This window comes from Arvicanthis niloticus, chromosome 6 (assembly GCF_011762505.2).
Source record: "Arvicanthis niloticus isolate mArvNil1 chromosome 6, mArvNil1.pat.X, whole genome shotgun sequence".
Lineage (NCBI taxonomy): Eukaryota > Metazoa > Chordata > Mammalia > Rodentia > Muridae > Arvicanthis > Arvicanthis niloticus.
In genome coordinates this window covers 61,877,114-61,899,807 of record NC_047663.1, presented here as the reverse complement: position 1 = coordinate 61,899,807, position 22,694 = coordinate 61,877,114, and the positions used below count along the sequence as shown (strand labels likewise).

Here is a 22,694-nt window from a genome sequence, read left to right as displayed (position 1 = left end):
TCAAGGCAGTGGCATAGAAACAACGAGCTAAGTATAAAAGGATCTTCAGTGCAGGGGGAATGGGGGGGACAAATGCAAGGTACTGGAGGGACTGCTCAGTGGCTTGCTTGCTGCTATTGCAGAGGACCTGAGTTCTAGTTCAACTTTAGTGGATCTGATGCCCTCTGCTGGTCTCTGTGAGTAACTGCATTTACACACACTCCACTCATTCATTTATATATATATATATAAAATTTAAGAATTTTTTATATATATATATATAAAATATAAATATTTTTATAAAATAAAAATTTAAAGAATTTATTATATATATATATAAAATAAAATCTTAAAGAATTATCTAAGAAAGAAAACCAAATGCAAATAAATATAATATACCTTAAATGGTTCCATTTCACTGAAGGAGGCGGCCAGTAGGATGGTAGAATCTTCGTTTCCTTGGCTACCAGAACTCTATAATAACTAGAGCAATTACTGCAGTCTTTAATAATTGATTCTTACATGAAAATGAGATTTGCTAATGAATCACACAGTATCACATCAGTATCACACAGATTTACACTTATAAACACTCAGTGTATCACCAGCACCACAAATACCTTCTACAAATGTTAGATTGAATAATCAACAACCTTCAACATTTCTTGTGTATGGTTCTAAGCAGCAAAGCCAGGACCAGGCTAGGCAGGAGTTTTAGGCTGAGTTAAAAATTCTTCAGCTCTTCAATTTTTTATGTTAGGTTTTATCATTTTAACTGTAGTGTACTTGTTGCTGTATTCTCCACTGGAATATGCCCTCTGGAAGGGGAGAGGGGAGATGCACTTGTCTGTACCCCTGTACCCTAGTCATCTAACCTCCCAGCAGAAAGTTCCCACTCAACAGTGGGAAAACTTTCTATAAAGACAGTTTGAACCAGAGGAAAAAAGAAAAGCATCGATGGTTATGAAAAGAAGGACACAGTCGTGTTGTTCTTGTGACATGTTGGGAAAAAATTACAAAATTTATCGATTTTGATCCATGAAGAACAGACGTTTATTATAAGCGAGGTAAGACTCTGTGTCGGGTTCATATTGTACACATCTGGAGTGACTGTAATGGAAGAAAGGGGCTTAAAAAGATACCTGGGAATCGAGAGAGGGAATATAGGAAGAGGAAGGAAAAGGGAAGAACTAGGAAATTATAAGTTGAGCAGTCTAACGAGTACTCGTGAACACCAAGTCATTTAAGCATTTCATGAAGATATATGGCTTCTTAGAATTGTACTCTCAGATTCGGGACTTTGAGCATCATCACCACATGGAAAGTGAAATGCTTTCAGATTTTTTTTTCCTACAAATCTCTCAAAGAACCTACTGTTCCAAGCATTTCCTGTAGCCCTAGGGGTTGAACTCAGTATTTCCCACATGCCAAGTAAGTGCCTACCACCCCTGAGTTACAGCCCCACCCCCCAGAGTCCTTTCTACAAGCTGTGTAGGTCTTCTGAGGTTACACTTTCACCTTCCACAGAGCCTCCCGATCCTTGCCAGGAGTCTTCGGAGAGCCCCCTTCACATCCTTATTCCTCAAAGTGTAGATGAAAGGGTTGAGGGTGGGGGTGATTATAGAATAGAAGAGGGAGATGAACTTGCCCTGCTCTTGGGAGTAACTGGATGGGGGCTGCAGGTACATGTAGATGGCGGGCAGGTAGAAGAGGGAGACCACCAGCAGGTGGGAAGAACAAGTCCCGAAGGCCTTGCGCCGTCCCCTGGAGGATTGGATCCTCATCACTGCCCGAGCAATGAAGCCGTAGGAGAGGAGGATAAGGGCCAGAGGGACCAGCACAAAGAAGGCCACCAGCACAGCCAGAGTGGCATCATTTGCTGTAGTATCAGCACAGGACAGCTTGATCATGGCGGGCACCTCGCAGAAGAAGTTGTTCAGCACCTGCCGGCCACAGAAAGGCAATTGCACTGTCAGGACGACCTGTACAAGGGAGTTGCCAAAGCCGCTGAGCCAGGCCGTAGCCACCAGCTGCTGGCAGAGTGGGCGGTGCATGATGATCGCATACCGGAGTGGCTCACAGATGGCCACATAGCGGTCCAGAGCCATGGCCGCCAAGACAATGCACTCGGTGCAGCCCAGCCAGTGGAAAATGGCATACTGCACTGTGCAGCCACTGTAACTGATGGTCTTCTGGGAGCTGCCCATGTTGAACAGCATCTGAGGTACAGTGGTGGTGGTGTAGCAGAGATCCAAGAAGGACAAGTGGCTGAGGAAAATGTACATGGGGCTGTGGAGTTGAGGATCCAGCTGGGATACCAGGATGATGGAGATGTTTCCCAGCACAGCCAGAATGTAGGACACCAGGAGGACTACAAAGACTGGGAGCTCCAGCCATGGCCTGTCAGAAATGCCCAGGAGGATGAAATCCTTTGGGGTGTCCCAGAGGCAGCTTTGGTTGTCACTTCTCATGCTCAGGCATCTTCTGGGAGCTGCGATGACTCAGGAGAGTTCAGATGAGTGGCTGTCACTGGAGAAAATGAGTCATTGTGTCTGCTCTCTCTTAGGCTTCACCCTATCTGACCCTCCTTCCTCTGGACAGGGAGTCAGGGCAGCGGTATGCACGTCTCACACGCCTCCTACTCCGACCTTCACCAAGCCAGTGTTTCTAAACTTCAGTTCCTGCATCTGTTACAATGGGAGTGGGGAATGAGGCGTGGCTTGGCTGCAGATCTTGCAGAAGATAGAGGCTTCTTCTGTGACAGAGTTCCACACAGACTCTGAAAGGAAAAAGGAAAAAGGTTTCATTCATATTCAGCCACAACTCCCTCGGACACTGGAATGTTCGACTTCTCCACGGACACATTGACAGGAAAGTGCTCACTTTCTGAGGCTTTCTTATTTTGTCTTCTGGAGACAGACACAAGACAGAGGAAAGAGGTGAACTAAGACAGAAAGGAACGCTCTGTGAGCAGGGAGGGGCTCTCCTGATCACAGGCATGCAGCTGATGGACGACACCTGGCCTGGTCACTGTGAGGATTGCTCTGGCTCACAGGACTGCAGAAGCTCTCGCCCTATGACTACTCACCATGGCAGCTCTATCACTCACTCACACAGTAAAGACAGCAGGGTTCCAGGCTCTCTGAAGACCTGGAGTAGCCAGGGGGAGGGAAACTTTAGCTGCTGATTTGTTCCTGATTCCCAATGAGACCTGAAAGCACACAATGGTAAGCATGGGCAAGCCCTTAGAATTGTTTGACGAAAGATCAGATGGTTCTGGAATGTTATTTGTTACATACTAGAGTGACATTTAAATCCCAGGTACAACTTTGCCAAGGAGATATTATCCTGGAGACAGAGGGACAGAGACAGACAGAGACAGACAGAGACAGAGAGCACAGCCAGTTTGACTTCTGGGTGCTACCACAGCAGAGAACTAATGAGCTGCTATCAGTGATTCATGGGCTTGAGGTAGGAGACAAAGTGAAATTCGATCATTAGGAGTTGGCCCCAGTAAGCCTTTAACAGCCTGGAGACCAACCATCTGGGAAAATCTTCCCACACGACTACCAAAGCTGCTCTGTGGATTAAAGCCCCTCTGTTTGCAGGGGCTGTGTGAGTGGAGACTCTCTCTGTGGTGGCCTCTGAGAACTACGTTAGCTCACGATGGAGCCCTAGGGCTAAGGAGAAACTTGTCATCTCTACAAGCAGAGGACAAGTCACCGTTTCTGTTTCCACAAGGTCTCTCTCTCTCTCTCTCTCTCTCTCTCTCTCTCTCTCTCTCTCAATAAATAGTGTGGGTTGAAGTGTTCAACTCTTGAGTCCATGGCCTTCATTCTTCATTGTCTGCAAGATATGACCCCATCGTCGAGGCAGTTTGCTGTCGCAGCTGTGACAGCTTGCTGCCTGACCTATTGCACAGACGGTCTAGAGTTCTGACTTCCCAGTCTTCCCCAAGTATGCCTTTTAGTTCTCAATGGAGATGCAGTGCTTCAGGATAAAACTGAAAATCAATCTCACATGTAGGTAATTTACAGAGTATTGTTCTTAATTCTCAATTTAATACTTCGTGCACAGATTGGAAAATTAATAAAGGTCCCCTTAAGTTAGACATCGCAGCAGGCACACCCCCTCCAGCTGATATTCCAAAGAACTCGAGTGTTATTTGAAAACAACTCAAACCCTGGAGTTTAGATAGATGAGTGCTAATTTCTTCTGCTCTGTATGTAGTTTCAAAACTAATGTTCTTTGCAATAATGTTCTCATGAGGCGTGTGAAACATTCAATTATTGTACGATTCTATCAAAAACTCTTACAAGCATTTACTTCAGTGAGCAGGATGTATCTCTAATGAGCTCTGGAACTCTGTTTTAACACAGTGAACTATGAAACCCATGTTTTAAGGTATACACTGGAGACTGAAGCAGTCTGCCTTCATGTTGGTAGTGGTGGGATCGCAGCCCTATGGTGTCCTTTGCAGCCTCCTTGGGGACAAAACAGCTGGATGCCAGGCTGCCATTGACTCTACTCTCCAGCTCTTCCTTCCCTTCAGTCTTTGCATTTCCTGTCTCTCTTGCTGGAATGCAGCTCTCCAGTCACTGTACCACCTACACATAATCCTTGGCCTCAAGTGTTCTCTGAGATTTAAGATCCCTCCCAGGGTGAACACATTAATCTCCACATCTGGCATAGTCACACAGTAGAGCACAGTTCTTCTGAACCTATGCCTGCAGTTGTAATTTTGGCAGTGCCCCCACCCCCGCCCTCTCTTAACATTGTGAGTCAACACATCTGAAACTTCATCTATCAACTGAGTTCCCAACTCCAATGCATCCTCTTCCTCTTAACCTGCGCTGACTTCTCCATGGTCATGATGGCTTAAAGCATCCAGGTTGATTTTAAGGAGGTTCTACTCATCTTGGCCTCCAGCCAGGATCTTGTGGTATTGATTCCATCATCACAAGGCTGGTAAGGGCTGTCTCATCTTCCTTTCTGTCCAGGGCAGTAAGACCCCAGAGCTTGCTGGCATGCTCTTTACTCCCCTACTTTGTAGCCACACACAGTGATGGCATCTTTCCTAGACTCAGGTCTTAAGAGCAAAATGCCTTCAAGTAATCCAGTTTCCTGAGAGATTAGGACCATCTCCTTCAATGACCAGAAACATGCTGTGGATGTTTTGATGACAGTCCTTGGACTTCTGGGGGAGCTGAGGATACAGACATGCAGATACCCTCTTATGACATGTGCTATCCTTTGTGTGATATACAACCCTGATCTTTTTATTTGTCTGTCCATCCATGTATCTATCTACCTATCATCTATCTATCTGTCTGTCTACCTATCTATCTACCTATCATCTATCTGTCTATCTGTCTATCTGTCTGTCTGACTCTCTGTCTATCTTCCTATCATCTATCATCTGTCTGTCTGACTCTCTGTCTATCTTCCTATCATCTATCATCTGTCTGTCTGTCTATTTTCCTATCATCCATCTATCATCTGTCTGTCTTCCTATCATCCATCATCTGCCTGTCTACCTATCATCTATCATCTATCTGTCTATTTGTCTACCTATCATCTATCTATCTATCTACCATCTATTAAATCATCAGTCTCCTTATTTATCCCATCTTATCCTTAACATCTACTGTTGAAATGCCCCTGGGACCTGATAGAATTGTGATTTATCCCACCATTCATGAAGGAAAAGCAAGCTCAGAGCCCTAAATATAATTTCAAAGCAGCTACTGAGATGGACAAAATAATCAGCCATGAGATGGATTTCTTATTAGCCCTTTCTTCCATCTGAAACTCAGTTTAAAATTTCCTCAATCTGGGCAGTCAAATCAAGGTTTCAGTTCCTGCCGTAGTGGGCAGGATTGCACCACGGGAGCCTCGGTGGTCAGGGTGTGGATGGTAGCGTTTCCCCTAACTGATGCTAATAGGTGTTCATGACAAGGGTGGTTACGCAGGGTTACGTCCTGTCTCAATGGCAGCCTTCCCCTTAGTGTCCTGATTACAGTAAAATTAGGTCATTCCCTGCACGATGAGGAATAAACATACACTCTCCCCATTACAGTTTTTGGCCAGCATCACTCTGCTCAGTGAAGCAAAACCTTCATTCTACGAACTATCCTCCACCTATAATTTTGTCCAAAAGTAGATGTCACAAAGCCTCCCTGTGGTGCAGACTCTAGCTTGTGCAGATACCAGGGCTGACCCTTACCTTCCATGGTTCTCTGGCATCTACAGGGGACCTGGCTCAGGAAGGCAGCATTCTTAGCAGCCTGTGCTGGTCTGGACTGGGGAGCAGTACTTAGGAGGGCACTCACTACACATGCAGAAGGTGTTCAAGAAAGATGCTGAGACTGTTTGTTCCAATGAAGCTGCTGAGACCTCATGCTTACCTGGACCTGGCCCCCGGCAGCTGGACAGAGGTCATTCTTGGCCTGGAAGTGGGAAGGACTTTTCCTTGCTGCAGATATTCTGGGAAGTCCCCAGGGCCAGCTGTGCTTTCCTCTGGCCACAGGAGGGCTACAGAATTGCAATGACCTTGTGCTGTGGACACTTTGATATGGTGGAGCAACTTCTACACTTATATAGACAGCTCAGCTTATTGCCAAAGCCAGGGTGCTTAGGCAGCGAGCCAGCTCACATCACACTTCCCTGTAATTTCACAACTATTCCCCAGGCTCAACTCGACTTCATCCTCTGCGCTCTTTTCCAGGAAGGTTCTGCTCTTTCTCCCCAGACGCGGTATGGAAGCTTGCTCTCCTCTGGCTGGAAAGTTATCCCTGATGTTTTATTTAATTAGTGTCTAAGGGATTAGCTGATAATTGATGTAGTGTGAACTTTTAGTATTTGTAATTAATGGTAGGTCCTAGAAGACCAGAAGGCCAGAGGAAATGGAGCAGCCACAGGGTGTGGAAGGCTTATTTCTTTTTTCCTCCTCTTTTTCCCTCTTCTTCCTTCTCTTCTTCTTCTTCTTCTTCTTCTTCTTCTTCTTCTTCTTCTTCTTCTTCTTCTTCTTCTTCTTCTTCCTCCTCCTCCTCCTCTTCCTCCTCCTCCTCCTCCTCCTCCTCCTCCTCCTCCTCCTCCTCCTCTTCTTCTTCTTCTTCTTCTTCTTCTTCTTCTCCTCTTTGACGTTGGTGAGGTGTTCACTGTAAAGTTAGTAGAGGACTAATTTGTGAGAGCCTGAGCTGCGGTTCAGGTAGAGAACAAGCTGATCTGGTTTCGGCCCCCAAATCAATCTCTGGTCTCTAGACAGGTCACCTGGCTTCACTGTGCCCCATCTCTATCTGCAAAGCAGAACTACTTTTTTGGGGGGAGATCCTGCTCCCCAAAGCCTAGTACAAGGGAGAAATGAGTCTGTCTGTAACTTACATAGAACACTAACTAGAGTAGAGGAATCCAAGTTCAGATCTGTTCCTGCGTGCTAATGTCTGAGCTGCCTGTTCCATTTGCTGCATGTAAGGGATAAAAACTCTGGACAGAGACCAAGAATGGAGGACAAATCCTTAGTCATGGACAGCAAATTTTGTGAACTAAGCTAGCTGTGGAACCACAATAAATGGGATTGCTTTAGACAGTTACTTCTTCCTACCAGTTAAAGAAAATTATAGGGGCCAGAGAGGTGGCTCAACAGTTAAGAGCATCTGTTGCTCTTGCAGAGGTCCCAGGCTTGATCCCATATCAATATGGTGGTGCACAACTGTAGTTCCAGTTTCAGAGGATTTAACACCCTCTTCTGACTCCTCTGACTCCCCTGGTTACTAGACACACACATAGTACACATACACACATGCAGGCAAAACCATAAGATAAAATACATAAGATATACATAAGATAAAGTATATAAAATCTGAAAAATTGTTAGTGTATATTTGTGTTTTTTCCCTCCTTTGCTAAATAGGCTGAAGATTGGACAGTTTTGTCTGCCTTTTCAAAATACTGTCTATTCCTTTTATAGTTCTTTTCGTCTGTATTTCATGGGCTTATCTTTTGATAATTTATTGCAGGAAGCATGGAAATCCTTGTGCTCATAAATAACTCTGGGGGAAACAGGAATGTTAGACACACAGGGCTGTCCCTTTAAAGGGAGGGTATTATTCACTGAGAAGGATGGAAGCAAACATGGTTAATAGCCTGGTGACCTCTGTGTTACCTGAGTGGCTGAGACCACACCAGATCCTTCCCCAGACCTTAATCACGAGCTCATTTTAATCAGCCTATAGATCCCACATTTATAGAAGGTGTCAGATGTAGTCAAGCTATAGAAGCCATCTCTATGGAAGGTTCACATGTTCTTTACAATGACTTTTGAGGTATTCACATCTGATCTGTATTTAGCTTATTCTGTTCCTCAAGGAGATTTATGTAAGTGTTATCGTACAGATAGGCTTGAGTTAATTATTACCAGGAGTGTTTTCACCAATTCATGTTGTGCTTAAATATACCTAAAATAAACTGCTAAGGATCAGAATCTCAAAGTTTGAACCAACGCTGGCTATTTAGTCATGCTGGGCTGAACTGGCTTCTTGCCTCCCACAGATCATTACTCTGCTGGCCATGGTGGTCATGGAGCCCACTCTCAGTTTGTTACCATGTATTGATGTACATCTTCAGGTCACTGATTGGAGATTTCTCTGACTTTTTGGCATGCTCACTCACAGCTGTAAACTTCCTTGTCTAAACTGCCTTTGCCGCATACCAAGGGTTCTAGTGGCCCATGTTTCATTTTCAACCGATTACAGGAATGTGTTATGTCACGCCCCACTCGACCAACAAGGAAGACGCGAACAACCGGATCCTTCTCAACAGCCTTTATTGTAGAAGCGCTTCATCATCTTGCAGGGAACCCCGAGTGCCCAGGGCGAGCTACTTATATACCCTCAGCCCTAGGCGGGGGGGGGGGGGGGGGGGGGGGAGCGCGTGGAGGTGCACGATTGGTCAGAATTGCAGTGCCTTATTAGCATACCCCATTAGCATACCCCATTTCGGGAGGGGGTGATTGGTCAGGATTGTGGTGCTTCATTAGCATACCCTGCTCGATTGTGGTACCTTATTATATTCACCAGTAGCCGATACCAGAGGCTGAGGCGGGAGCCATCTTGACCGGCCGAGTCGGGTCGGTGGCCTACAGTGTTAAACCTTTTTCTTGTGGTTTTCTTCAATGACTGCACAGGCCATCCAAGAACATAGTTCAGTTTCAGTGTGTTCATATAGTGTCTGGCATTGCTCTTATTATTAACTGAAGTTTGATTTATGGTCCAGAACATTGTCTTTTTTGGACAAAGTCCGTGTGCTGAGTAGAACAAGTATCCTGCAGCTCTTGTGAAGAATGTTCTGCAGATAAACGTGTCATCCTTCTGATGTATGGGACAGCTTAAACTTGAGGGCTTGGGGGTAGGTTTGATCAGGATCATCTCGCTATTTAAGTTGTCCACTAGTATTGAACCTGAGTTTATTTATAGCTGTATGACCGGCATTTGTTTTATGGAATTGGGTGTACTAACATTTGAGTATGTATGTTTATACTCATCATGTCTAATTGATAGTCTGCAACTTTTATTAAAAATGTACTGACTTAGAAAAACCTCTTTTGATTAACTATGGCTTGATATTTGCAATGTTAAGTGAAAAATGGTTTTGCCTTCTTATTTCTGGTCTGTGTCTGCTTGGAATATAGTGTTTCTTTCTTTGACATTTAATCTGAGTCCTTACAGATTCAGTGTGTCAGCGTTAAGGCAGCAGATAGTTAGATCTGTCTCTTCACCCACTCAGCTCATTTTCATGCTTTGACTGGAGAGTATAGACCATTGACATTTGGATGGTTATTGGGAGAAATTTGGTTATGCCTGTAATTTTATTTATTTCATCTGTCAGGTTCATATACTGCTTGTCCTTTTCTTTCTCCCATATTGGTGTTAGGGAGTTACTGAGTTGGGTGGTGTCTGATTCATTTGTTCTCACTCATTTGTCTATTGTTCTCATGAGATTTGTTATTTCATGGTCTCTTATTCAGGGACTGCCTTACTTCTTGCCCTGTGTGTAGGGGTTTTGTTTTTTATCTATTTTCTGCAGTGCTGGCTTGGTGGTCATGACTTGCTTCAGTTGGTAATTATTTGGAATATTTATTTCTTCATTAAAAAGGTTTCTTTGGTGGGGGCTGGAGAATTGTCTTGGTGATTAGGAGTGCTTGCTGCTCTTCAGAAGACTTGGGTTCTAATCCCAGTGCTCACCTCAGGATGCTCACAAATGATGTGTAACATAGTAGCAGTAGCCGAAGAAGGGATCAAACACCTTCTTCTGGCTTCTGCCAGACCTGCACACATGTGGTAAACATAGACACAGACACACAAGTAAAGTAAATCTTTAAGAAAAGAGAAAGGAAGAGATTGGGAATGAAGAGGTAGCTTGGAGGTTAAGAGTATTTGTTGTTCTTCCAGAGAACCTGAATTTAGTTCCCAAGACCGATGTCAAGCAGCACACAACTCCCTGTACTGCCAGCTCCAAGAGATCCACCTGGTTTCCACAGGTACCCAAACACATAGCTGATACCAGCACATACACACACACAGGTAACTTTTAAAAAATGAGGTATCTTTGCTGATACCATAATTTTGTTTGTCAGTATTTACTTTTAGGGCTTGAACTGTACTATTTAGTACTTTCCTGGATTTTAGTGTTTCTGTTGCCAGATCTAATGTTATTCTGATCAACATGTCTTTGTAAATGTGCTGGCTTTTTTGTCACATTAAAAATAATTTATTTGTATTTTAATTGCATTGGTGTTTAGATGGTATATATGTCTGTATGAAGGTGTCAGATCCCCTGGGACAGGAGCTACAAATGGTTTTGAGCTGCCATGTGGGTGCTGGGAATTGAACTTCTGGAAGAGCAATCAGTACTCTTAACTGCTGAGCCATCTCTCCAGCACTTTTTTGGTATTTTTTTTATTTGTCTTCATCAGTGTTCTATTGTTGTGAAGAGACACCATGACCACAGCAACTCTTACAAAACAAAGCATTTAACTGGGGCTTGCTTATAGTTTCAGAGGTTTAGTCCATTATCATCCTGGCAGACATGGTTTTGGAGAAGTAGAAAAGTTCTACTTACAGATCTGCAGACAGCAGGAAGATAGAGCCTCTGGGCCTGGCTTTGGCTTCTGAAACTTCAAAGCCCACTCCCAGTGAAACATTTCCTCCAACAAAGCCACACCTATTCCATCAAGCCACACCTCCTAATTCCTTTCAGCTCTCCTTGGTGGGTATCCCACCTCTCTGGCATCTCCAACATGTTGGGGTCTCCAAGGCAATCCAGGCTTCACATTCACATCTTCATGCAGTGGTCTCTCTGGGCTCCATGGCAGGGATAATCCTGACACACGCCTGGCCTCAGTGGCTTTCCTTAGCTGCAGATGGAGATCCCATAATCCCTATCTTATATTCCTGACTCTAAAGCCAGAACCACATGGACAAAGCTGCCAAGTTCTGCTGTTTGCTGGGCCTGGAACATGACTCCCTTGTTCAAAGAGCCCAGAGATGGTAGATGACACCAAGGAAACCGTGTGTCCCAGACACAACAGGACTGATAACACCCATGAACTCGCAGAGACTGTGACAGTACACACAAGACCTGCACAAGTTCAAACCAGACAAAATCCCAGCACTGAGAAAGGAAGTGGACACAAAATCCTACTCCTGACCAAGAAGATATTTGCAATTGACATTTGCTGCAAAAAGGGAAATCAGTTTTCTCTAGTGGGTTGTCACTGTGGGATATCAGTCACACTCCATGGCAGGATCCATGCACTGGAAGAGTTGGCTAGGACAAAACAGACTCCATGGTGTGTGTGTGTTGGTAATTTTTTTGTTTCATTAGTTTTTTGTTTGTTTGTTTTAATTTTCAGATTTTTTTTTTAGTTTTGAGAGAGAAAGAGAGAGTGAGTGAGAGAGAGAAAGAGAGAGAGAGAGAGAGAGAGAGAGAGAGAGAGAGAGAGAGAGAGGATATGAAGTTGGGTGGGTATGGAGGTAAGGAGGATCTCAGTGGTCCTCAACCTTCCTAATTAAACAGTTCCTCATGTTGTGGTGATTCCCAACCAGAGCATTATTTCATTGCTACATTATAACTAAGTTTTGTTATTGTTATGAATCATAATGTAAATATCTGTTATATAGGGTATCTGGTATGTAACCCCTGTGGAAGGGTTGTTTAATTTCCAGAGGGTCCTGACCCACAGATTGAAAACTACTGAAGGAGCCGGAGGAGAGAAAAGAATATAAGCAAAATATACTACATAGCAATGATTAAAAAGCCATTTATTATTGTCCTTATTATATGCCATTCCACTGTATGCTGGTGATACAAGCATGAAAAACATGGAATCTTGTCCTCAAAAGCAAAGTCAGCATCTAAGGTACAGGTTCAGTGATGGAAGAGAGTGTGGGTCAGGAAGCCATGTTAGTGGCACGGGCACACAGAATAACACAGTTCATTTTCATCCAAGCTTCCTTCTTGTTCCCTAAGCTGCAGGAAACAATGGGTGTACTGTTAGCTGCCATGCTGGTGCTCTTAAGGACTGGACTTCTTTAGCCAGATAGGCTTAGCTCAAGGACTTATCATCGTGCCTTTGTCGCACCTGGCATGAGGTTCTGCGGTAACCCAAATTTGTCAGCTATTCACAGCTCCTCCACCGCCCCACTCCCACCCCCAGCCCAGGCATGGTGACACACACCTTTAATCCCAGCATTCTAGAGGCAGAAACCAGTAGATCTCCATGAGTTCTAGGCTAAGCTGATCAGCATATAGTGAGTTCTAGGACAACCAGGGCTACATAGAGAGAGCTTGTCTCTTTTTTTATATATATAATATATTTTTATCATGTTTTCTCCCTCCTCCAGCTTCACCCATCTCCTCCCTACCTCCCAACTTCACATTTTTCTCTTTCTCTCTCTCTCAAAATTTAAAACAAACAAAAAACCCAATAAGATTAAAAATAACGAAACAATTTTTAAAATCCCACTTTTAAAAACAGGAGCTCATTTGTGTTTGCTAACTGTTCCTCTGCATGGGTCCTGCCATGGATTGTGGTTGACATACCCAGAAACAACCCAGTGGAGAAAACTGATTTTCCTTTTCCTAGCAGATATCATTTGCAGATATCTTCTTGGCCAGCTGTAGGACTTTGTGTCCACTTCCTTTCTCAGTGGTGGGATTTTGTCTGGTTTGAAGCTGTGCAGGTCTTGTGCATGCTGTCACAGTCCCTGGGAGTTCATATGTGTTATCAGTCCTGTCGTGTCTGGGAGACACTGTTTCTTGGTGTCGACTACCACCTCTGGCTCTTTCCATCTGCCTGCTTCCTTTTCTGCATAGATTCCTGAGGCTTGAAGGGAGGAGCCTGATGAGGACATCCCCTTTAGAGCTGAGTGTGCCAGAGTCTCTCACTGTCACACTGTCTACTTGTGGGTCTCTCTGTTAATTCCCATTTACTGTAAGAAACTTCTCTGATGAGAATTGAGCAAGGCAGTGATCTATGGGGAAAGCAGCATCTCATTAGGAGTCATTTTGACAGCCATTGCTGTTTCTTTAGCAAAATAATAGATAGTAGCTGGTTTCCCCCCAGGGCCCATGACCCATCCAGTATTGGGTTCTTGGGCTCATTAGCAGCGTCAGGAATGGGCTCCATCTCTGGAGTGTGGCTTAAATACAATTTTAAAAGTGGTTGCTTTTACTACCTCAACATTTATGCCACGGTTGCAGTAGGATACATTGCAGGTAGGTTAGTGTTGTAGGTTGCAGGGTTTTTGGATGGTGACATTGACAATTATTTTCTCCTCCTGAAGCGTGCAGAGAACCTTACAAGCACCATGAGAGCCAGTTAATGAAACTTTAAGTTTAAGGGGTGAAACTTTAAGTCAGACACCAGCTTGACTTCTTTGTATTTGTGACAACATAAATAAGTGCTGTCTTCAGCAATAAGGCCTTACCATCAGGTTGTGGAGAGTATCCAATGGCCTTGGCAATAGCCTGAGATGTTTTGGGGTTCCAGGGGACCCATAGCCAATGAGTCAACAGGATGTAACTATTCCTGGCACAGAAAGTTTTACTTGATGGCATAAAATGTCTAGTTTGGGCATTGTCTTCATTTAGATCCCTTTCATATATGTATATATTTTGAGAAGCTTCTACAATAGCATGTTTCCATATTTGTGTGTGGGGGGTGCAGGATAAAGGGGGGAATATGGGTAAGGACTTTTGAGGCCTTTTTTTTAGAATCTCCTTTAACTGCATGGAGGTTTATGGATTAGGGTTTAGCAGAGGTGCGTGAGGCGCTGTCCAGGTGCTGAAAAACTGCATGAAAACCTAGGCTCTGGATTTCTGTTCCTGCAGAACACTGAGCTTTTCTCTGTTCTGGAATGATGCATGCAGGTAATTTCCTGTTGTTGTTTTGAGATGGAGTCTTACTCTGTAGGCCAGGATGGCCATGACCTCAGCATGTAGCCAGTCCAGCCTCAAATCCATGACAATTTGGCCTCAGTCTCTCAAAAGCCAGGAGTACAAATGTAAGTAACAATGCCACAACACAATGTTTTTGGTTTTTTTGTTGTTTTGTTTTGAGATAGGGTTTCACTATGCTCTGGAGCTCTTATGTAGACCAGTCTAACCTCCAACTCACAGATATCAACCTAACTTGGCTCCCTGAGTGCTGGGATTACAGATATGCACCACTATGCCTGGTTACTATGTTCTTGAGAGAAAGGAAGAAAGAAAGAAGGAAAGAAGGAAAGAAGGAAAGAAAGAAAGATAAAACACAAGCAAAAAGTTTATTATTTGTTGGATATAGATATGTTTGTGGACACGAGTGAGCCATGGTGTGTATGGAGGTTAGACCACACTTGAGGGTGTTGGTTCTGTCCTTCCACCATGTTATACCCAGCAGGTCCAGGATGTCAGGCTTGGCAGCAGGTGCCTTTATCCACTGAGCCGTCTCTTCAGCCCTGTACTGGTTTTCTTGAGCAGAGTCCTCCATGATCACAGAAGCACACAGCATGTATATAAAAAAAGATGTGTCAACTTGTGTGATAAATTGTATTGCATAATAAAAACACAAGTGGTATACATGAAGATCTAGTTTTTCTCCATTTCTCATTCCTCTACAGTGTCTATTCTAGGATTAGAACCCAGACTTAAGAAGGAAATCACAGAGATTTGTATTTGATATGCTTGCTTAATAAAAATGTTGCAAATTGAAAGATAAAAATTCATAATCAATAACATTAGACAGACAGACAGACAGATACATACTTTGCATTTCACAAAGGAGTTTTTTCTTTTGCTGAAAATGTGGCCAAAGGTAAGTCTTTTGAAAGGCAAGCTTGGACCCCATTATTAATAGTTTCCCAACTTAAAAAGATCCACAGGGCTGGAGAGGTGGCTTAGTTAGTAAAGTGGCTGCTGTGTGAGCCTAGGAGCCTGAGTTTGGATTCCCAACACTCGTGTAAAATTTGAGTATGGCAGCATGTTCTTGTAAACCTAGCTCTGGGGAGGCAGAGAGAGGAAGATCTCTGGAGATTTTTAGCCAACTGGTTTTCATATCTCATTTCAAGTCATTTCATACGTAGAGGTTAAAATGGCAGCAAGAATGTTTTTGGATTCAAAACATTAGCACATATCCTACTGTTTTTTTGTTATAATGATCAAAGGTCGACAAAGCCTGTAAAGATTAATTTCAATTGTGAACTTGATGGGATTTGGAGTCACCATGGAAATGAACCTTTGGGCATGTCTGGATATATCTAGGCATAATATAGAATTAAAGAATCTAATTATAGAATCACAGAATCCACCTTTTGAAAATTCAAATTCATTTGAAAGGAAGGCGCCTAAACTGAAAATGCCCCTGGAGAGGTACTTTGCTCAAAAACAGATTCCAAGGAAATTGTTTCCCTGGGGTAGCACACAAGGGGTGATAGAAAATGTGGTGTGAGGGGGACAAACTTCATCCTGAGAGGGCAGCAGAATTTGGCAGTGTCATCCATGAGGTAATAGCTTTTCAGACATGAAAGGTGCAAAGTTGAGAGCATCATGGAGTTCACTGTCAGGGTTCCAGAAGGCCACCGAAATCAGGCATTATATGGCCAGAGTGGACACTTTCAAGGTTGCGAGCAGGATGTTGGAGATGCATCGACTAAGGGAATGTCTACTGAGAAAAACTGCAGTTATGGAATAGTACTGGCCTAAGAGAGAAAGAAGTTATGTATGCTGCAGGTAGCAGAGATGGAGGGAAAGTATTAGCCAAGCTTTTTGGAGCCAAGATGATTCAATCATGAGCCCCAGATGTCTGGTATGGAGCTGCAGGATTTGGTGCTTACCTTGATAGGTTTTATTGCTGGTTTGGTCTGATCATTCATTGCTATGTTTCCATTATTCTGATTTGGAATGGGAATATTCATTCTGTACTATTGTATATTGGAAATATAGACCTTGGTTTTTTAAAACTATTATGTAGATATTCATAGTCAAGAAGTCATGTTGTGTTCCAGATGAAACTTACATTTTTTGGACCTTTAAACAGTGTTGACACTGTTAAAGATTATGAGAATATTTGAAGTTGACTGTATGCACTCTGCATTATAAGGTAGACTGGAACTTCTTGGGGCAAGAGGAAGAAGAAGGCTATGGCTTTAAAGTGGTGTGTTTGAACGTTAGATTGACAAGGGGTGGAACTCTGGTAGCTGAGCTTAACCATCAACTAGTATATAGAACTGGAACCATGGGACAAACACGGGCATATCTGTGAGAGATTTCTAGATTAAGTTAACTAAGAAAGGAAGACCTATCTAACTATGAGATGTCTCGTCCCATGGGCTGGGTTCCTGGACCGAATACAAAGGAGAAAGTGAGCTGAGCACCTGCGTTTCTCTTTCTCTGGTTCTGTTTGTGGACGTAGCAAGGCCAGCCATTGTTAGCTCCTGCTTCCATGATGTCTTCATGGATGACACCCTTGATGTGTGAGCAAAAACATATTTTCCTTAAGGCACTTTATCCAGCGTTTCGTTGCACCGATGAGACAATAATTAATCCAACACCCCAAAGAATGGAGTCACCCATAGCGCTGGCATCCGACAAATGCTAATTCAATAGAGACAAACCCATATTCTCTCTTAGATCACACCCCTGTTCAACTGCTGCTGCTTGGCAGGTATGCATTAAGTGGGCGGAGCCTTGCAGAAGGGCTCTTTCTAGTCTGTGAAAGTATAGTCAAGTAGAGAAATTAGAGTGATAAGGCATAAATAGTAAAATGTCACATAAAGACACTGAGTGATGATTGTCTTAAATGATTTGAGGAAAATGAAGCCAATCTATAATGGTGTTGTTATGATTATTTCACATTCATAATGAAGGTAATTGTGTTGGCATGGATGAGGTAAGGGTATGATAACATAGCTTGGCCAAGTATTTGAAGAAAAAGGGAGATATGAGATTCTCAGATAGGAGAGGTTAAAATAGTTTGAGTAGGTACCTGGAGAAATCTAATGAAATCTGCTTAAAATTCTCACTTAGATCTTTTAGAAACTTTTAATGTTTTCTTGGCAAGTGTTAGTTATACGATAATGGGTTTCATAATGCATATAATTTATTTTTAATCGTATTCACATCCCTATTATCTTATTGTAGCCCTCTCGCTGCTGGGGGTCCTGTTCTTCCCAACTGGTCATCTTCAAGTTTCATGTGGTTTTTTTGCTTGTTCGTTTGGTGAGTCAATGAGTCTATTTAGGGTCACTTACAGAAACATAGGCTATGGAGTATTGACAGGGGCATGGATGGCTTACCAGTAGCTACATCACTGAAGAGAATGTATCCAAATAATTTCAGCAACTTTTTTTTTGACAGCAGTGACCAAAGAGCAACTACTAGAAGGGATTTATAGACAATGCTTTTCTTTCGGTATTCAGAAGGTCTATAGGTCATCTCCCTTTTCTCTCTGTGGATACGAATATCCCGGAAGGGTCCAAAAAAGTACAGTGGTCCTATCTGGGATTTTAGAAGACAGAAGTCTCTGGTCAAGAGAGTCTTGGTTGTTATCAGAGTGGCTGACATTGAGAGATGAGAATTCCAGCCTAAGCTCTTATCTTTTTGGAAAAGTGAACCTGCCAGCATTAATTTACATATGGTAGCTCCAGAAGCCAGACAGAGATCACTGGCCTTTCAATGATATCCCCTTACCCTGGGATGCTAGGACCTTCTTCCAAGCTTCCTTCACATCCTTGTTTCTCAAAGTGTATATGAGTGGGTTGAGTAGTGGGGTGAAGACACAGTAGAAGAGGGACAAGAGCTTGGACTGAGTGCTGTTGCCTGGAGGCTGGAGGTACGTGTACATACCAGGTCCAAAGAACATGGTGACCACGAGCAAGTGGGAAGTGCATGTGCGCAAAGCCTTGCGCCTTCCCTCAGCTGAAGGTAACTTCAGCACAGCCCTAGCAATGAAGATGTAAGAGATGAGCACTGTCAAAGGAGACACTATCCCAAAGGGAATAGCCCCCAAGGCCAGGGACCGGTCGTTTGTAGTGGTGTCACTACATGCCAGTTTAATCAAAGCAGGCACCTCACAGAAGAAGTGGTCCAGTGTGTTTTTGGCACAAAGGGTAAGGTAGAGGGTGAGTGTAGCTTGAACCAGAGAATTGGCCAGGCCGCTGGCCCAGCATACAGCTGCCAGCCACACACATGCCCAGAGATGCATGACGAGTACATAACGGAGGGGACAGCAGATGGCCACATAGTGATCAAAAGCCATTACTGCCAGCAGAACGCATTCAGTGCAGCTGGTCCAGTGGAAGAGGTAGGCCTGGGCGATGCAGCCCCAGGAGGCAATTGTCTTTTCTGGGCCCCAGAGATTGACTAGCAGCTGTGGGACAACGGTGCATGTGGCACAGAGGTCTAGGAGAGACAAGTTGTCTAAGAAGAAGTACATGGGTGTTTGGAGTCTAGGCTCCAGCAGGGAGTGGACAATGATAGAGCTGTTTCCTATCATGGTGAAGATGTAGGAGACCAGAAGCACTCCAAAGAGGGGCATCTCTAGCCAGGGGTGATCAGAGAAGCCCACCAGAACAAATGTGTTGGGGAAACTCCCATTCTGTCCTTTCATGGCCACCTGCATTGCATACGCCTGTATGGGAAAAGACAAAATTTGAAGGTAAACAAGATTTTTTTTTAATACGTCCAAGGCAACATCTTCAAAATGCCCAGTGAATTTATGATATAGCATTAGCACGATATTCTCCATGAGTGCTTTGAACAGTTTTCTAGAACATGGCTGGTTTCATATATTGCTCAGTAGTTAAATTACAAGTCAGGTTGGAGCGAAACTATCCAAGATATGATGAAAATATTTACCAAAGCCGGATCAAGCCAAGTAGGGATGTGTTTGTGAGACTCACTCTGCTTCTTTCCTCCTGCGATTCCACACCTCCTTATGTTAGTCTTAGCAGCCTTCCACCCTCTAATGTGTTCAGCAACCGTGATGCTGCAATTTCATCATGCTTTCCTTTCACTAGGCATCTCTTTCAAGGCTATATTTGAGGGAAACACCACCTAATGTTTTCTATAAGTGCAGGTAGGCGAAGGATGCTGGGACTGAGATGGGAAGTTAGAAGCTTGGATTTGTAACACACGGACACCTCTTGGTGGACTCTTTCTACTGGGAGAGGTCAACTCTCATTTTTTGCCCCAGACTTTATTGTGCTGATGTGAACTCAAAACCAAGTTCACTTAACTACATTTAAATACATAGGTTTGTTACATTAAATGTATTTATGTTACCATTTACCACCATTCATTTCTAGAGTTATTACTTTTATCAAACTCAATCAAGTCCTATCAAATAGTATCTTCCTGTCTGCTACAGTTCCAGAACCTGGCACCCATCATTCATCACTCTAGGGAGTTATTATTATTATTATTATTATTATTATTATTATTATTAAATACATTAGTCTAATTATCCCAAAGGAATTTCATTGAACCATATTTGAAACTTTGCCATTGGCTTATTTCATTTACACCATCTCCCCTAGATTCATCTATGCTCTAGGCTAAGTCAGGATTTTCTACTTTTTAAAGGGCCAATTAACACTAATTATATGTGTCTGCTGTCTTTTGTACCTACTCACAAATCCTGAGCACATCTATACTCTGCCTACTGGAAACACTGCTGCTGTGAATGTGGGTCTCCAAACAGCACGTTGAGATTTAGCTTCGATACTTTTAGTATGTACTCAAAACTGGGACTTCTGGATTTTATTGTCATTATATGTTTTATGCTGTATTCCAGAATCTTTGTACAGTTTACCTTCCCACCACCAGGGACTGCTTTCCACACTCTCATTAATACTTATTATTCTCCCATAGCAAAGAGATGATGTAAAAATCTACCTATCTTTTTATTCTCAATTCTCTGCTCTGCAAAGAAACGGCCAGCTGGATACAGAAAGGAGGCCTGAGGTGTCCCAGAGCAAGGTGTACATGCGCAGGAAGCTCTACAACATGGAGTGGAAGCTACAGACACAAACAGGAGGCTGGTGACAACCCAGGACAGTCCCTGACCCTGAGAGTGAGATTAAAGATAGAGCCTCTGGTCCTAATACCAGGTGAACAAAGAAGAATGCTATTTCAACCCTGCTACAACTTGGCCCTCTCACGACATTGTAAATGCTGCCATTAAAAGAAAAAACAGGACTCAAAGCAACCAACTGTAGATGCACAAGTTCCAGTGCAGAAACAAAAGCAACGTGAAAACCAAGGTAGCATGTCCGCTCCAAAAATCACGAACTCCACAGTAATGTGCCCAGTGAGAATGAGTTGAGAGAACCTCCAGATGAAGAATTCAAAAGAATGCTTATGACTGTGTTTCAAACACAAAAACAAGGGGTTGGAGAGATGGCTCAGCGGTTAAGAGCACTGGCTATTCTACCAGAGGACCTGGGTTCAGTTCCCAGCACCCACAGGGCAACTCACAACTGTCTGTAACTCCTATTCCAGGGAATTCAATACCCTCACACAGATATACATGCAGTCAAATCACCAATGTATATAAAATTAACACACACACACACACACACACACACACACACACACACAGACACAACATGAAAGCACTCTAAGAGAATAAAAACAAGGAGCTGAATGAAATTTTTAAAAATCTAAAAATCCAAAAATAGCGTTCAATAAAGAGTTAGAACTGCTGAAGAAAGTCAGTGTAAAACGATGCTGAAAATTAAAAAAATAAAACAAAACTGGATGAAAAGCTCATCAGAACCCGTATGGATACAATGGGCAGGTTCAGAACAGGGTACCAGAGCTGGATTACAAGGTAGAACAGTATTGCCCAGTAAAGAGAATGAAGGAAAACTAAGGTGCCACCAGGAACCAGACTCGGTTTAAATCCTTTCCATCCTGTCTTCACATTAAGCTGTTTGAATAATCTTCAGAGATTTTAGCCTTCTTCGCATTCCATTATTTCTAAGGTCATATGAACCAGAAGCTCAGCATATGTCTCTGGGCCGGATTCTGGTCTGGCTGTGCCTCATTTCCCCCAGGAATGAGTAGGTATGTTATACACGGGCTACTCAGATTTCAAAACCAACTTCCATCCGATCAGCCTCACTCTTCCTTTAGACACCATGTCACAAAAGTGCTCAAGTCAGGATGGCATGGTATACCCCTCACAGTGCATGCAAGGATTGCCACTTGGATTTCTTTGCAAGTGATTTTTTCCTATAATCTAAACTTCTTTTTATTTCTGTTCCTACATGCTACCCCAGTCTCTCAACTTAGCCCAGACTTTAATTTTTTGAAGTCACTTTTTTTCTGCATCACCATGAAATTTTATATGTCAGAAATCTTATTTCATTGGCTCATAGATCCTAATACTTATTGTGTGAGGACTTAATTGTCCTTGACTGGCTACTGTCCTGTTTTGGTCTACTATGCTTGATTAGTTTTGTTAGGTTGACATTTGATTTACCCTGGCAACTTAGAATACACAAAACCCTACATTCTAACTACTTTTTTGGATGTGAACACCCCACCCCCACTCCTGAGGTGATTGTTGAGGAAGGCCATCCTGAGGTTGAAGCGCACAACCTCCTAGATGTTTTTACTTTATTTTCCTTGATTTAAAAAAAATCTCCTTTCCTAGACTAGCCCATCCTCCACAGGTGAGAATGTCCTTTATAATCTTTTGTGGGATTTGATAGAAGAGAGAGAAACTTGCTGCAGACATAAGGCCTTAGCTGGCCACTCACTTACCTTGAGGTTGAAGAAAGAAGAGGTGCAGAGTGAGGAACCATCGATGGGAAAACTGAGGCTTGGGTCAAGTTAACACCAGACAATGAAGGGCTTAGAGAATAGTAGGCAGACTAGGCAGAGTGCAGGAAGAAGAATTTGATGACACTGGAGGTCTCCTGAGGTCTATTCCTTAAATCTCCAGAGACCTGAGTTATCTCGTGTAGATAATTAAGCTGGGGGGGGTGTATTTGTACAGAGAAACATTCTGGAGGGATTTCTTTCAATCTATCGTCTTTAGAGCCATCTTTGCCCTGGAGACCATGCCCTGAGTTAGCTGCATGCAATGAGACTGAAATGGTCTGTGGCCTCCTCATGTTTATGGGTTTCCCATCACTGACTATGACTCGGGAAGTCTGATGTCCACTGTA

General features: G+C 43.2%; 2 protein-coding genes across 4 annotated transcripts; both read right to left on the bottom strand.

Moving 5' to 3' along the window:
- Positions 1-1,008: 1,008 nt before the first annotated feature.
- On the bottom strand, positions 1,009-6,738 carry LOC117711278 (olfactory receptor 2B11). 3 transcript variants are annotated; one of them, XM_076936740.1, is made up of 3 exons: positions 6,387-6,738; positions 3,068-3,190; positions 1,009-2,758 (listed from the first exon to the last, which is right to left on the bottom strand). In XM_076936740.1, exon 3 carries the CDS (start codon positions 2,448-2,450, stop codon positions 1,494-1,496), a length of 957 nt encoding a protein of 318 aa, XP_076792855.1. In that variant the 5' UTR covers positions 2,451-2,758; positions 3,068-3,190; positions 6,387-6,738; the 3' UTR covers positions 1,009-1,493. The 3 variants fall into 3 exon arrangements, with proteins under 3 accessions (XP_076792855.1, XP_076792856.1, XP_034362722.1); XM_076936741.1 differs by having other exon boundaries at positions 3,093-3,190; XM_034506831.2 differs by lacking the exon at positions 3,068-3,190.
- A 10,909-nt stretch (positions 6,739-17,647) lies between these two features.
- LOC117709855 (olfactory receptor 2B11-like) lies at positions 17,648-22,416 on the bottom strand. The gene is made up of 2 exons (XM_034504258.2): positions 22,288-22,416; positions 17,648-19,147 (listed from the first exon to the last, which is right to left on the bottom strand). Exon 2 carries the CDS (start codon positions 19,136-19,138, stop codon positions 18,179-18,181), a length of 960 nt encoding a protein of 319 aa, XP_034360149.1. The 5' UTR covers positions 19,139-19,147; positions 22,288-22,416; the 3' UTR covers positions 17,648-18,178.
- Positions 22,417-22,694: the final 278 nt, after the last annotated feature.